Raw genomic sequence first — 13,492 nt, 5'->3', positions numbered from 1 at the left:
TAGTCTACCAAGGGAGATTCCCAGAGCCATTGAGTGCTCTTTTACACAGATGGAATTTCTGTGGATCAGGGTCAACTCAAATGACATACCTGTGGTCACAGGTCTGGATACTGGACATAGTCAGGTTTATTTTTTTAATTGAATTAACTTTGTGTGTTTTTGGTTTTACCTTTGTTTTCATTCTATCCCTGGCTACCACTGGTCCTGCTCTGTGGGAAAAGGTGGGCTGCCCTAAGGGACATCAGACACATGTTGCAAACCCTCATTATATTAAGAATGTTAGATGACATTGAGCCCAACCAAATCAGGCTAGATAAGGAGGCACTAGAGATGTAAACTAGATTAATTCTGTGGATTTAGAATTGGATGAATGACTGAGGCTAGAATATCACCTTGAAGGTCTCTAGTGAAGTACTCAAGGGATAGGGCTAGGAGCCTCTCATGTCCAAAAGATATGAACAAATAGCAAACATCACATTTTTAAATGAATGACAAAGAGATTTTAAGAGGCTGGGACAATGGGACAAGTTAGTAATAGGAAATTTAAAATGAAAAAAAAAAAACCCACAAGGTCATGTACTTGGGTTTCCAAAATTCAAAGGCATAAAGTTCAACTGATAGGGATGATTTGAAGATGGGAAAAAGACCTGGGGACTTCAGTGGAATGCAAGCTCAATATGAATCATGACATAGGTGCCAGAAAAGAATAACGTGTTCTGAGGCTACTTTAGTAGAAGCACAGAGTCTAGGAGTGACCCTTGTACCAACCTGCTCTGACCCATCTGGAGTACCACATCGTGGACAGTGACAGCACGTCCCAAGGAGAGGGGCTACAATGGTGCAGGCCCTCAAAGCTGCGTCATTCAAGAACGAAAGGAACCCACATTAAAGATGACCCGACCAAAACACAATACATCAAGTGTTGTCATGTATACGAGGGTTTAGGCTTGTTTAACTAGGGCTAGGAAGGAAGAGGCAGACTCAAGGATGGGAGGTTATTTGGAGACCGATTTTGGCTCAGGAGAAAGTGATGTGACAAATAAGAGAAGTTCCCAGTTAAAGAGGTTGCTATGGTTGATGGAACCGAGCAGATGTTGGATAGCCATTCGTCTGGGGCAGAAGGGGTTGCCGATTCAGGTGAGGGTTGGATTAAATGACTTCTGATGTCCCTTCCAGCCAGGAGACTTGGAATTCTAGGAAGCCTCATTTTTCCAATGAGGAAATGACAAATACACCTGAGCTGCCAATGAGGAAATGAGTCAGTGCAGCAGGTATGTCCAGCAAGGGAAAGATCAGTCAGGCGAATGAGAACAAAAGAGTTTCTGAAATCTATCACACCTTGGTGGCTCTGCTAGGACAAAGTCCTCTGAGCACATGGTGACAGGGCCAACAATCCCGTGTGGATTAGAGTGGCATAGACTGGTAGCAAAAACACGCCTTCTAGCTCCATGCCCCCTGGTGAAATCACATCAATCCAAAGATAGGGGCCTGGCTGGCATCTGCATCAGAGGTCAGAGGTTTCAGGGAAACGGGTTGTTAATATGCAGGGGGAGAGAGTCAAGGCGATGTGCTTCTAGCAAATACATACACAGTGAAAATGACTTCTCCTTTAACTCAGAAATCCCACAGCTGGACATATGTACCCAGAGGAGGTGAAAAACAGGAAGAAAGGCCCCACAGACACCCAAATCTTCACAGCAGCACTTTTTGTGGTGGCAAAGACATAGAGACGAAACAGGTCTTCATCAGCTAGGGAATGGGATAGACGGATACAAGAACAGCATTGTGCTGTAAGAAATTATGAAGAAGAGGGATCTGTATGAATGTAGTGAAGAGAAAATAAGCAGGTCACAAAAATAAGATATGCAATGAGTAAGACCAGAGGCACCAGCTAGTAGATATTTAACACCTGGCCCTCCCTGGCCACTTCCTTAAATCTAGACAATCAACAAAACAAACAAACAAGAAAAACCAAGTCCTAACTTCTAGCATTTGCTAATTTCTCAGGTATAGATGCTCATACTGAGAATTTAACAATTAGCTCTTGAAAGCCGGTATGAACTAGCCCTGGGGCTACACCTCCCATACAACAAGGAACTGGAAAAGAACCCCAAAAGGTCTCCAAACTCTGAATGGTACCAATAATGGTACCGGAGAACAGAGGATGTACCATCATCTCCCTTTTCCTGGAAGAGACGTGGGAGGAATGCTGCATGTGTTGACAGACACAGTCATTGTACAGGGTGTTTTTGCTTAACTGTTTTTCTTTGTTAGACAGGAGGGTTCAAGTTCAAGGTGGAGAAGAGGAGTAGGGGGAGGGTCCTTCCAGAAATGATTGTGATATAAATACAAAAGTCAATAAAACTTTTTTTTTCCCCAAAGAAAAGAGAATGATAGATAATGGAACTAAAAAGAAGAAGCAAGTTGAAGTACTGGGGGGGAGGGGGGGCCGGTTTCGGGGAAGGTCCGACTCTCCAAATTGGGCTTCTGTTACAGAGTACACCAGTGAAGACAGTAAATAGCACCAGCCCCAAACATTAGCCTTTATGATTACTGATAGCCATTGAGTTTTCTGAGCCTGACCTGCAAAGAGCTTTCTTCAGTTCAGTCATTCTGTAAACAAAGGAGGGGTAAGTGAAAGGTTTTCAAACAGGCCTCTCCCAGCTTCCTCTATTTCTAGCAGCTATTAAGTGCAGGAGAGTGAAGTGATCAGTAAAAGGAGGAAATATTTTGATTCTGCGGTCACCTCCAAGGTTGCCTGAGGGTGACTGGGAGGTTTCTTGGAATTGTCAGAAGTGGGTCACTCAACAGGGGAGATTCCGAAAACTAGCCACCTGATACCCCCCCCCCCCAAGGCCAGGGTCTTCTGACCAAGGCTGTCTAGTTCTGACGCAGCTGGAGACGTGTTTAAGAGGATACCCAGGGGAGGCTAGGTGGCACAGTGAGTAAAGCACTGGCCCGAGTCAGGAGGTCCTGAGTTCAGTTCTAGTCTCAGACACTTAACACCCACATAAAAACAAAACAAACAAAAAAAACTAGCCATGTAACCTTGGGCAAGTTACTTAACCCTACTGCCCTCCAAAAGGCAAAAAAAAAGAGGATACTGGACAAGAAAGTGGGGCTGTGGGCTCTCAAAGGAGAGGAAGAAAGATCCCAAGTGATCTTACAACAATCTGTTTTCAGTGTAAAAGAATTCAGTAGAAAGAACTGTTGTCTCTTTTGAACATGCTCTCTGGGGACCTCAGAGAGACATTCAAAACACAGCTAACCCCCCTCACCAGAGCACTGGCAATTGGTTTTTAAATGCTGGGGCTCCAACTAGGAAACCAGAGAAGTCACAAGTCAAAATGGGGCTTGGCAGGTGGGACATGTCACCATCTCTTCCCTCTAAACCTTGAGGAGCAGCATGGCCAACTATATGACTTGGAATAAGGGAGACCTTGAGCAAGTCACTTGAATTCTGTGTGCCTCAGTGACCCTGTTAGTGCAATGAGAAGGCTGAATGAAACAGGCTCTAAGATCCCTCTCCCAGTTCTAAATCTATCATACTGTGACCAAATCAGTCTCAAGGGTGCTACTGGGCTCTCCTCGAAGTGATGCTTTATCTGTGTGATGCTTCAGCCTGCCAGCAGAAAGAAGGTAAATCCCTCAAGGCACTGTCACATCTTGAATTGAATTACAGGGGCCCTACAATGGAAGTTGGCTGGATTTGGAGACAAGGAGAGCCAGATTCAAATCCCTCTTCTGACACTTATTACCAGTGTGACCATGGGCCTGTTTCTTCATCTCTAAGATGAAAGGGGTTGGCCTCAGTGGTCTTCAAGGCCCCTTCTAGCTCTTCAGCTGTGAGACTGTGAATTGAACTCTCTCTTCCACCACCATCATTCTGACCCCTACCTAGTCTTCCTTGTCACCCCACCTTAAATCTGGACTGAGAGGTCAGAGCATAGGAGGGAGACTGACCTTTTTTCTCAAGACTCTAAAGCAACAGCAGGGAGTTCTGAGGTCCCTTCTCAGCCCAGGGCACTCTGGTCATACTTTATTCCTAAATTTATACCAGGAGACTATCCATAAATAAATGGTAGGAAACCTTCTGTGACCAGATAAAATGTCAAAGAATTATACAAGTGTTGTGATGTACAACTCTCAGGATCAGGATCATTAGGCAATTTACCCAAATATTACTACTCGAGATACCAAGTCTTTTCTGACCCTTCTCTCTTCCTCATACCCTAAACATGGCTAAGGGTCATCCCAACTTGTCCTTCAAAACGCCCCATAATTATGACCCTTTGTCTATGTGTCACGGCCACTACCCTAGTCTAAGGCCAGCTGGTCTCCTATCTAGTCTCCTTAACTTCGGTCTCTCCTCACCTTGCTCAAACCTATGTATCACCAGACTAATCTTTACTCCATTGTGGCACTGCTCTTACCACAGAACAAAATGGGAATCTTCTACCTAGAATTCAAATCACTCTATAATCAAGTCCAACCTTATTGTAGATGAGGGTGTGGCTTCTCTCCCCAACTAGACTGAGAGCTCCGGGAAGGCAAGAGGCACATACCCCCATTTCTATATCCCCCCACAATGCCCAGTGCACTGCTATACAGTGCAATATACAGAGGAATAAATAGAGTAAACATGGGAAGACTTGTATGCAGAGTGAAGGAAGCAGAGTAAAAGGGAAAAAAATGAATTTAATAACAAAAATGCAAATGAAGTCAACATGGCAAAACAACAAAACTCTGGTCAAAGACGATGGACAAAATAACTGCCACACCATACAAGTTAAAGATACACATTCTAGCTGTATGACCTTGGGCAAGTCATCTGACCTCTCTGTGACCTCATCTGTAAAATGAGGTGGCAGGTCCATTTCACCCTTAAATCGATGGTGCTCATTAACTTCTGAGGTCCCACCCCACCCTAAATCTACGATTCTATAATCCTTTCTGCCAGTAATTGACAGTAAGGCATTCAAGTTCTATGACCTTCAGTCTTCTCAATTGTAAAATAAGAGTTGGGTTCAGTGAGCTCCTTGGGTCCCTCCTTCCACATCAGAATCTGGGTGCCCACAAGCAGTGGGGCGCTGAAGCCAGCTCATATTTCCTCAGGAGAGTCGAGGTTTAAATTGGCAAATGCTACAAATCAGGGCTTGAAAAACTTTTTTTTTTGATTGTCTAGACTTTAAAAAGCGATGGAGAAAATTTTAGTGCAAATTAAACTTTAAAATGTGTCATGTCCCAATGTGGAACTATGTTTTACATGGTTGTACATGTATAACCTATATCAGACTGGTTACCATCTCTGGGAGGGGTAAGGGAAGAGAGGAGGGACAGAATTTGGAATTTAAAACTTTTGTTAAAATTGTTTTTACATGTAATTAGGTAAAAAAAAATAAAATATATATTTTAAAATGTGTCACACAAACATTTTCTTTGAGCTGATAATTCTACATTTACCAGCACACACCTGTCTATAATTGTCTCTTGAGTCAAAACCATATTTACAAGTAGGCAATGAAATAAGAATAAATAAACAATGAATATATGAATGGATGAAGGCATTTTGTTACACTGGGAAAAGAAACCAGACTGACTATCAGAAGACTTGGGATCGAAGCCAGCCCTGCCATTAACCTGTATGGATCTCATCAAATCCCTTTCTCTCCAGGCCTCAGCTTCTCCTTCTGAGGCAGCTGAGGAGAATAAGGAGGCTGGAGAAATTGGTCCCTCAGGGTCTTTCCAGCTCAACATTGTGAAAGCCTAATAACCAGGAAACCAAATGATATCATGACTGCAGGTCTCAAATGTTTAGCAAGTAAAAAACCCTCCCAGAGACAAGGCTATACAGTAAACCATGTGGGAAGGAAACACAGAAGTTCTCTTAGGAAGCAACCTCTCTGGGGCAAGTAGCCTGAAGAGATAGGATTAATCCAGTTTATTTTAAAAGCTATTTTTGGGTAAGTGGTTCCAGGTCTTTTATGCTCAGGGATATGCTGGAACCAGATCAAATCAGTTCACAAGAGCTGATTGTTAAATTTTTAGTGTATTAAAAAAAATTTTTTTTGGAAAGTCAGTTATTTTAACATTTACCATCATATCCCTGCCTATGCCTTTCCAGGAGACTCCTAAAACCTTCCAAAAATAAGTTAGGAAGAACAGGAAATAGGCTGCCCGAAACATCAAGAGCTATAAAAGTAAAATAAGTAAAACACTCACCAGGGAATATATGCCTAAATAAGCTAACTAGAAAAATGACCAACAGACATCAATCTTCTCCTGCCTCAAAAAGAGAGAAAACAAACAAAAAACCCAAAACACTGAGAATGCAAACTCACCCGTGGTGTCCGCTTCCTAGGGAACGTTAGGTTGAGATAGTTATTAAAAATAGGTGATTTGGCTAAACTAAGGTCACCGTTTTCTCCATAGTTTTTACCCAAAGAATCTGTTAGAAAAAGAAAAAAAGATTGAAATTGAGAGCTTGACAATGTGTTCTCACCAGGGTTAGGAGAAGTCCTTATGCTAAAGGAACAAACCAAATATGGTTCCCCAAGTGTATTCTGGGAAGGATCCAGAATGCCATCTGGGGTTCCAGGTCCCTGGGGCAGAAAAGGGCACTGAAGGTGGGAAGGGGGATCCAGGGAGGGAGTCACAACATCTCTGCCCATGCAGGCCCAATGAGAAATGATGTTCTCTTGAAAGCAGGGGATACCTGAGCTCACATAAGCCCATCTTCATTTCTAGGATACCCAAAGGACACCAGAAAAAGTGGGGAAGAAGAAGAGGTACCTTGAGGATGGCACTGTGAGAAAGGGACAGGATAAGCCAATAGCTTACACTGCCCATTAACCATGGGACCTTCCCTTAGGCCACAAGGTCATCCCTTTTGGCAAGTGGGAGAGAAGGTAGCAGACCAGTGTTTCCAAAATAGTTTTCCACTGGAGCCAGGAGAGATCAGTCTTGGGCTCAATTTCAAGGGATGACTTGAGGACCCTGAACAAAACACTGAATTTCTTTGAAAAGCAAGATACTCGTAGGCCTCTTACCAACAGCTCTAAGGGGTGTCCCTCGAAACAGCTCATAGAACTTAGAGAGGTACATGACCAGACTGAGTTTATCTGGCTCCTGGGCAGATGCCAGCTCTTTGCCTGTGGTCATGGGGGGAATTCCAAACTCCCGCTCTGCTATGTCAAACGCCAGCTGGTTGTTTTCAATGGCATCTTCTTCATTCAAAGAGTCGAAATTGCTAAGGAATAATGTGAGAAAAGTCAAAAGGATAGAGAATGGATTCCTCTAACCGCCCTCAAAAGCCAAGTCACACTACTAGTTAGGCCTGTCAACATCGAAATTACTTAATCAGTTCAACAAGCATTTATTAAGGGTCTCTCTGTGCCAGTCACTATGATGGACCTCAGGATACATAGAAAAAAATAAAAACATTTACTGTTATCAAGGAACTAATGTTTTATTGGTCAAAGTTAGAAGTTGGTGTTCCATGGTTTCAGTTGTGTCCTATGCTTCATGACCTCATTTGGGATTTTCTTGGCAAAGATACTGGAGTGGTTTGCCATTTTCTTCTCCAGCTCATTTTACAGGTGGGAAAACTGAGGCAAATAGGGTTAAGTGACTTGCCCAGAGTCACACAGCTAGTAAGTGTCTGAGGTCAGATTTGAACTTAGGAAAATAAAGTCTTTCTGACTCCAGGCCTGGTGCTCTGCACACTGTACAACCTAGCTGCCCAAAGGACTGGTAGATACCAGGTTAAAAGCTTCTTGGGGAAATCAACACACACACAGAGAAGTCAACACAAAATATATGCCAAGTAAATACAAAGTAATTTGGATCAGAGATGAGGGCTGAATGGGACCTCAGAGGTCCCTCATTTTACAGATGAGGAAACTGAGGCCCAGCTCCAATATACTATACTGATTCCCTCTTTCTCCTTCACTCATTTATGCTCTCTCTATCCCCTGGAATGACTGCATTTACTATGCCTAGCATACAGCAAACACTTAATCAACATTTATTTGTACACATTTCAGTTAATTTATAGTGATTTCCCCCAAGCAGAATGTAAGTGTCTTGAGGGCAAGCTCGTTTCCTTTTTGCCATTGTAGTAACAAGCGTCTCACACACAGTAGGCACTTAGTAAACGTTTACTGAAAAAATGAACAGATATTTAAATAAATGCTTGTTGGCTGACTGGATGGTCAGAATGTAAGAATGTGCCAGTGAGGCGGGAAGGTGATCTTGTAGATGACCCTCACCCTGGCTCTTTGCAGAGGCGTAGCAAATTGCCAACATCCAGCAGGGGAAATGATGGAGGAGGAGACCACAAATTTGAGGGCTTCCCCCGGGCCCCAGAAGGGAAGGTCTGCATGACTTCACCACTTACAGCTCCCACTGGCTGATTGCACCAGGAACCCCTGCCATGAGCTGCCGGGGCCCAGTGGTACTCACATGAGATCCGGTCTGAAGCGATGGATAAGAGCACATAAGGCCAGACCACTTCTCCAGGAGGTGGTCAGATCCGTGATGCTGACGTGCTGGTAGCCTTCTGTTTGCTTCTGACACCAGGTTAGAAGCTTGTTAGGGCGGATGTCGGATTCTGCAGTTTGGGCAAAGGACAGCGATGAGAGACTCCCACCAGCCACAGGACCATGGGGCCAGAGGACCTGCAGAGGCCCTTAGAGGCTGATCTGGTCTAACTCCTTCACTCATCAGACATCCACAGACGTTAAGCGACTCACTCAAAGTCAGACAGGTAGCAAACGATGGACTTGGATTTGAACCAGGACCGGTTGGTGAACCCTCGCCTTGTGATTCCTCTATACCACACTGCCTTATCCATGTGTGTCCTGCAAGGCTTTTGCTCCCCCTATGCATGTTGGAAATGTAGAATAAAGGAACCCGGGAGAAATGTGTGCCTATAGCAGATGGCCTCCTCTGCTTCATTCTCATTTCCTAGGCCTCTGAGTCTATTTGGGAACATTGCTTCTAGGGCAGATGGTAATCTGAGCTAAAATGAACGGTGACTACAACTGGGAAGTTGTTATATTCATTCATTCATTCATCCATCCATCCATCCGTCTGTCCGTCCATCCATCCGTCCGTCCATCCACCCATCCATCCGTCCGTCCGTCCATCCATCCATCCACCCATCCGTCCGTCCGTCCGTCCATCCATCCATCGCTCCATGGGAGGCACTGAGAAGGCCCAGAAGACCTGGTATTTGCCCTTCAGTACCCTATACTCTAATGAGGAAATTAAGAACAGGCAGGAAACAACTAGAGAATAAACATAGGTAAAAGATACCTGAGCACCAGAAGCACAAAAGCACAGTCAGAATGTAAAGCAAGGATTAGACATTATCAGAGGCAGCAAGAAGAGACCCACATTGTACAAAAATATTCACAGCAGCATTATCTGTGATAATAAAAAGCTGAAAACAAAACACGTTCTCAAGAACTGGGGAATGGCCAAACAAAATGAGCCGCTGGAACACAGCAGTGTGTCACTGACTTTCATAATCATTAGCTAATATTTAAGGCTGGTGGAGCATTTTACAGAAATTCTCATTTAAGCCTCAAAACAACCCTGGGGGCTACTGTTATACTAATCTGACAAATGAGGAAACTGAAGCTGATTAAAGTGACTTGCCCAGGGTCACGGCGCATGTAAGCATCTGAGGCAATATCTGAATTCAAGTTTTTGATGATTCCACATTTAGAACTCTATCCCTTCAAGGACCCAATGACTTAAGATAAATGATAAATTGTCAGAATTCAGAGCACCCCAAAAGACATATATGCAGTGATACAAAGTAAAGACAACCAAGTCAACATAGGCATACAATGATTCTGGTTGCTCTAGACAAGGGATTTCACTGGTGCAAGGATCTTTCAGAGTGATTTCCTCTAGTAGAACAAACACTTGAGACAGTTGCCTGAGGGGTTACATGACCTTTCCAGGGACACACATGTAGGATGGGTCAGAGGCTGCAGGCCTTGGATCCAGGACTCTAAGGTCAGCTCTCTCTCCAGTGTGCTGGGCCACCTCTCACCCAATGACCACAACAACATAAATGAAAACATCACTCAAAGGCAGCAAGCCAGGTCATGTAAATACAACAGATAATGAGATATCAAGTTATCAGAGTCAAACACATCTTCCTTTTCTTTTAACCACTGTCAAGAATCAAAAAAATGGAAAATGACGCTCTCTCATCGACCCAGATGCTTAAGGTAGAAGTGCTTTCTGAGGGGTAGATTTGGTGTTTGTTGAAAAGTGTCTGTAGCGTCAAACCAAAATGCATTAGTAACTCATTTTAAACAGTTAAGGGAGCTGAAATGCAACATGGACAGGAGAGGGTGGAAAGCAGGGGATGGAATTCTAAGCAAATGAGATAAAGCAGAATGCCAACCTATTTATTACCTTTTATGGAGCTCAAAGGGCCTAGCAAGAAAGGAGGAGAGTGAGGGTCAATGAGGTCAGAGCAGACAAGGCCCCGAGGGAACTTTCTGACAGTCTGACTATCCACCTTCCAGAACCAGTCTAATTCTACGGTCCTCTACACGGTCTCCTTCCAATAACCACGTCCCTCTCTACAGCTAGGAACTAAAACACAGATGGGAGTGCATGGAGGAAAGAGTACGATGAGATGAACTCACCCCGCCGGGAGAGACTGACTGATCTTCTGAGGGAGCCCAGTCTCTCAAGAGGCAAATGGTGCAGCTCCGTGGTAATGTATAAATGCTTTACCTGAAAAGAGGCAGAGACTGGGCAATGGTGTGCTGCCCTCCACCATTGATGGCCCCCTGGCCACGCACGATCCACCTCCACCCGCCCAGCACTTGCCACCTAACCCCATGTTCACAATTTCTTTTTCTTTTTCCTGCTCTTCCCTATCATTGGGCAACACAGCCTTACTTAGGACAGTCAGCGAAGGCAGGCTTATCTATATGCTGCTAGCTCTTAACAGCTCATCCTAAGAAATAATGGTATGGACATCAGGATTCATATTTAGAGCCGGAGGTGGCCTCACAGGTCAACTCATTTAACACAAGAGAGGTAAGTGACCTTGCCCAAGGTGCCTACAGCAAATGCCAGAGGCCAAATTCCCACTTGGGACCTTTGACCGCAAATCCAGCAGTCTTGCTGCCTCGTGTGACGTCTAATTACAAAGTACAGTTAGCCTGGGCGGTTTTTGACAGTAGGATGGGCAAACCCATGACTCAGTGAGATCAGGGAGGAGGAACTGGATTGGGGGGATGGCGTGAGGAGAGGGACCGAATCATCCTGGGAGGCATGTGGCCCAAGTGGCTTGCTGAGTACTTATATGGCATAAGAAGGACTAAGTAACCACTTCCTCCTATTCTCTGGGTAATGAGGAAAGAATGTGGAATACTTTCCTATTTGACTATCCTGGACTGGGAGGGTCAGGGAGGAAGGGTAATTGTTGGTGTGGGTTTATACATCTGCCCCACGATTTCAAGCCATGCTTCCCTGCCCAAGCCATGGGGAGCCCAACACAGGGGCAGGGGGTCCAGAGAGAGGCTGACCTGATGGGGCCGAACACAGTTCGAGTTGAGGTTTGGGTACCGAGTGCCAGGGTCGAGGGTATACTGCTCAAAGTTCTTACTGATGTTTTCTGGAGTCGTCTGAGGCAACAGCCGGTAAAGACTCTCCCTATTTGGAACCAGAATCCAAAAATGAAAGGCTGCTTGAGAGGCTCTGGGACCTTCCCTGGATGAAGCTGTTGTTTCTCATACCTAGAAACAGCATTTTCCCCCCACCATGGCCTACCCACCCATGGGAGCCCTGCAGGGTTTAGGCAGGCAGAGCATGGAGGGTGTGTGTGGGAAATCTGCAGCTTCAGAGAAGTCCAGCCCTGTAGAGTTGTGTGATCCTGATACAGCTGCCCCTTGGGAGAGGCTGTTCTTTCAGTAACAAGGCCAAGACACCCCCGTGCTGCCCTACAAGTGCGTGGTCACCCTTCCCCTCCTCTAACGTTTATGACCACTGCAGCATCCCCTGGTGCATGGCCACAAGGGTCCCTGGGCAGGAAAAAAATCACACAATCATAATATTCAGGAAAGGGACCTTACTGGGGAGCCATTGATTCTCCCCTTCCCCCCTTATAGAATCCCCTCTTACAGCAAAGAAGCCAGGGGCACCCTTAGAAACTAGGTCTGTTAAAGCATCTCCCCTCTGCCTTTTGGACCACCAAGTGTCATCAAGAAATTCAAGGCTTGAAGCATTCCCAGGACAAAAACAATTCATTTTGCTGCTTCAAGTCTCTCCCCTCCCCAATCTGTCCTCCACAAAGCTGCCAGAACAATATTCCTAACTCATCTGTTTTTGCCAAATAGTTTCAGACATGTCCAACTCTTTGTGACCCCATTTGGGGTTTTCTTGACAGAAATAATAAAGTGGTTTGCCATTTCCTTCTCCAGCTCATTTTACAGATGAAGAATGAAGACAAATAGCGTTAGGTGACTTGCCCAGGGTCACACCACTAGCAAGTATCTGAGGCCAGATTTGAATTTAGGAAGAGGAGTCTTCCTGACTCCAGGACCAGCACTGAGCCACCCAATTGCCCATTCCTAAAGCAGAGTTCTGACCAAATCAATCCCCTGCTCAGTAAACTCCAGTGACTCCATTACTGTCTCTAGGAACAAAATACAAACTCTTCTGTTTTTTCTCTCTGCCTCAAGTCTCTCTCTCTCTGTTTCTGTCTCTCTCCCCCTCCCACTGTGATATTTCTAAAGCCATAGCACTCCTCAGTTCAAAAAAAATGCTAGTGGCTCCCCATTATTTGTAAAAGAATAAATGAAATTTCTGCTTGGTGTTGAGCCCCTCACAACCTCGTTCCAATCTACTTTTCAAGGCTTGTTAAACCTCATTCTCCTTAATGAACTCTATCTCCCAACCAAACTGGCCTTCTTACTGTTTCATACAAACAACGCTCCATGTTTGTCTTCAAGCCATTTCAGCACTCACCGCTCAGCCAGGATCTCAAGGGGTGGGATTCCCTGATCCCAACTCTTCACCATCCATGCTGTGTCAAAGGCTGCCAGGAAACCCCGAGCACAACCTGTACCCATGGGCCAAAAAGGCTAAAGGGGAAGAAACAACCAAGAACTTAGCATCCAATAAACAGCCCAGATACAAAAGGTTCCCACTGTTCCTTATGGTTCTTATACCAACACAGCCTTACGGTTTAATGGCTCACAAACATAGTCATAGAAACCAGGGAGAGGACCAGCTTTCCATGGCATAAGGGTAACCTGTCCAGTTCCCCTGTAGCCCAATTATTCCCAATGGTCAGAGTAAAAATGGACAACTTAGGAGTGAGAAGGGTAACCTCAAATCAAAAGGGCATTATACACGAACACACCCATATAGACGAATCAAAATTTCATCCTGCTAGAATACAGAGCTGGCTCCCTTTGTTTTTCCAGTAAGTAAATGGGCTTCCAGAAGGCCA

General features: G+C 44.8%; 1 protein-coding gene across 7 annotated transcripts in view; it reads right to left on the bottom strand.

Moving 5' to 3' along the window:
• Positions 1-13,492, bottom strand: part of MICAL2 (microtubule associated monooxygenase, calponin and LIM domain containing 2) — a 264,175-nt gene that overhangs the window by 137,667 nt on the left and 113,016 nt on the right. For all 7 annotated transcript variants that reach the window (XR_011168915.1, XM_069091238.1, XM_069091233.1 and 4 more), the window contains exons 9-14: positions 13,006-13,121; positions 11,565-11,691; positions 10,674-10,764; positions 8,464-8,611; positions 7,050-7,249; positions 6,342-6,448 (exon numbers count right to left, since the gene is read on the bottom strand). Coding sequence is in view for 6 of the 7 variants with exons in the window: in XM_069091238.1 (XP_068947339.1) it covers positions 6,342-6,448; positions 7,050-7,249; positions 8,464-8,611; positions 10,674-10,764; positions 11,565-11,691; positions 13,006-13,121 (789 nt within the window). In the remaining variant the exon portion in view is untranslated. The remainder of the gene's footprint in view (positions 1-6,341; positions 6,449-7,049; positions 7,250-8,463; positions 8,612-10,673; positions 10,765-11,564; positions 11,692-13,005; positions 13,122-13,492) is intronic.

This window comes from Petaurus breviceps, unplaced genomic scaffold (genome assembly GCF_028583685.1).
Source record: "Petaurus breviceps papuanus isolate PSGF00001 unplaced genomic scaffold, PetGlider_PUasm1.0 188, whole genome shotgun sequence".
In the NCBI taxonomy this organism is placed as follows: Eukaryota; Metazoa; Chordata; class Mammalia; order Diprotodontia; family Petauridae; genus Petaurus; species Petaurus breviceps.
Note: the sequence above shows the minus strand (reverse complement) of the source record. Positions and strands in the feature narration are given on the sequence as shown.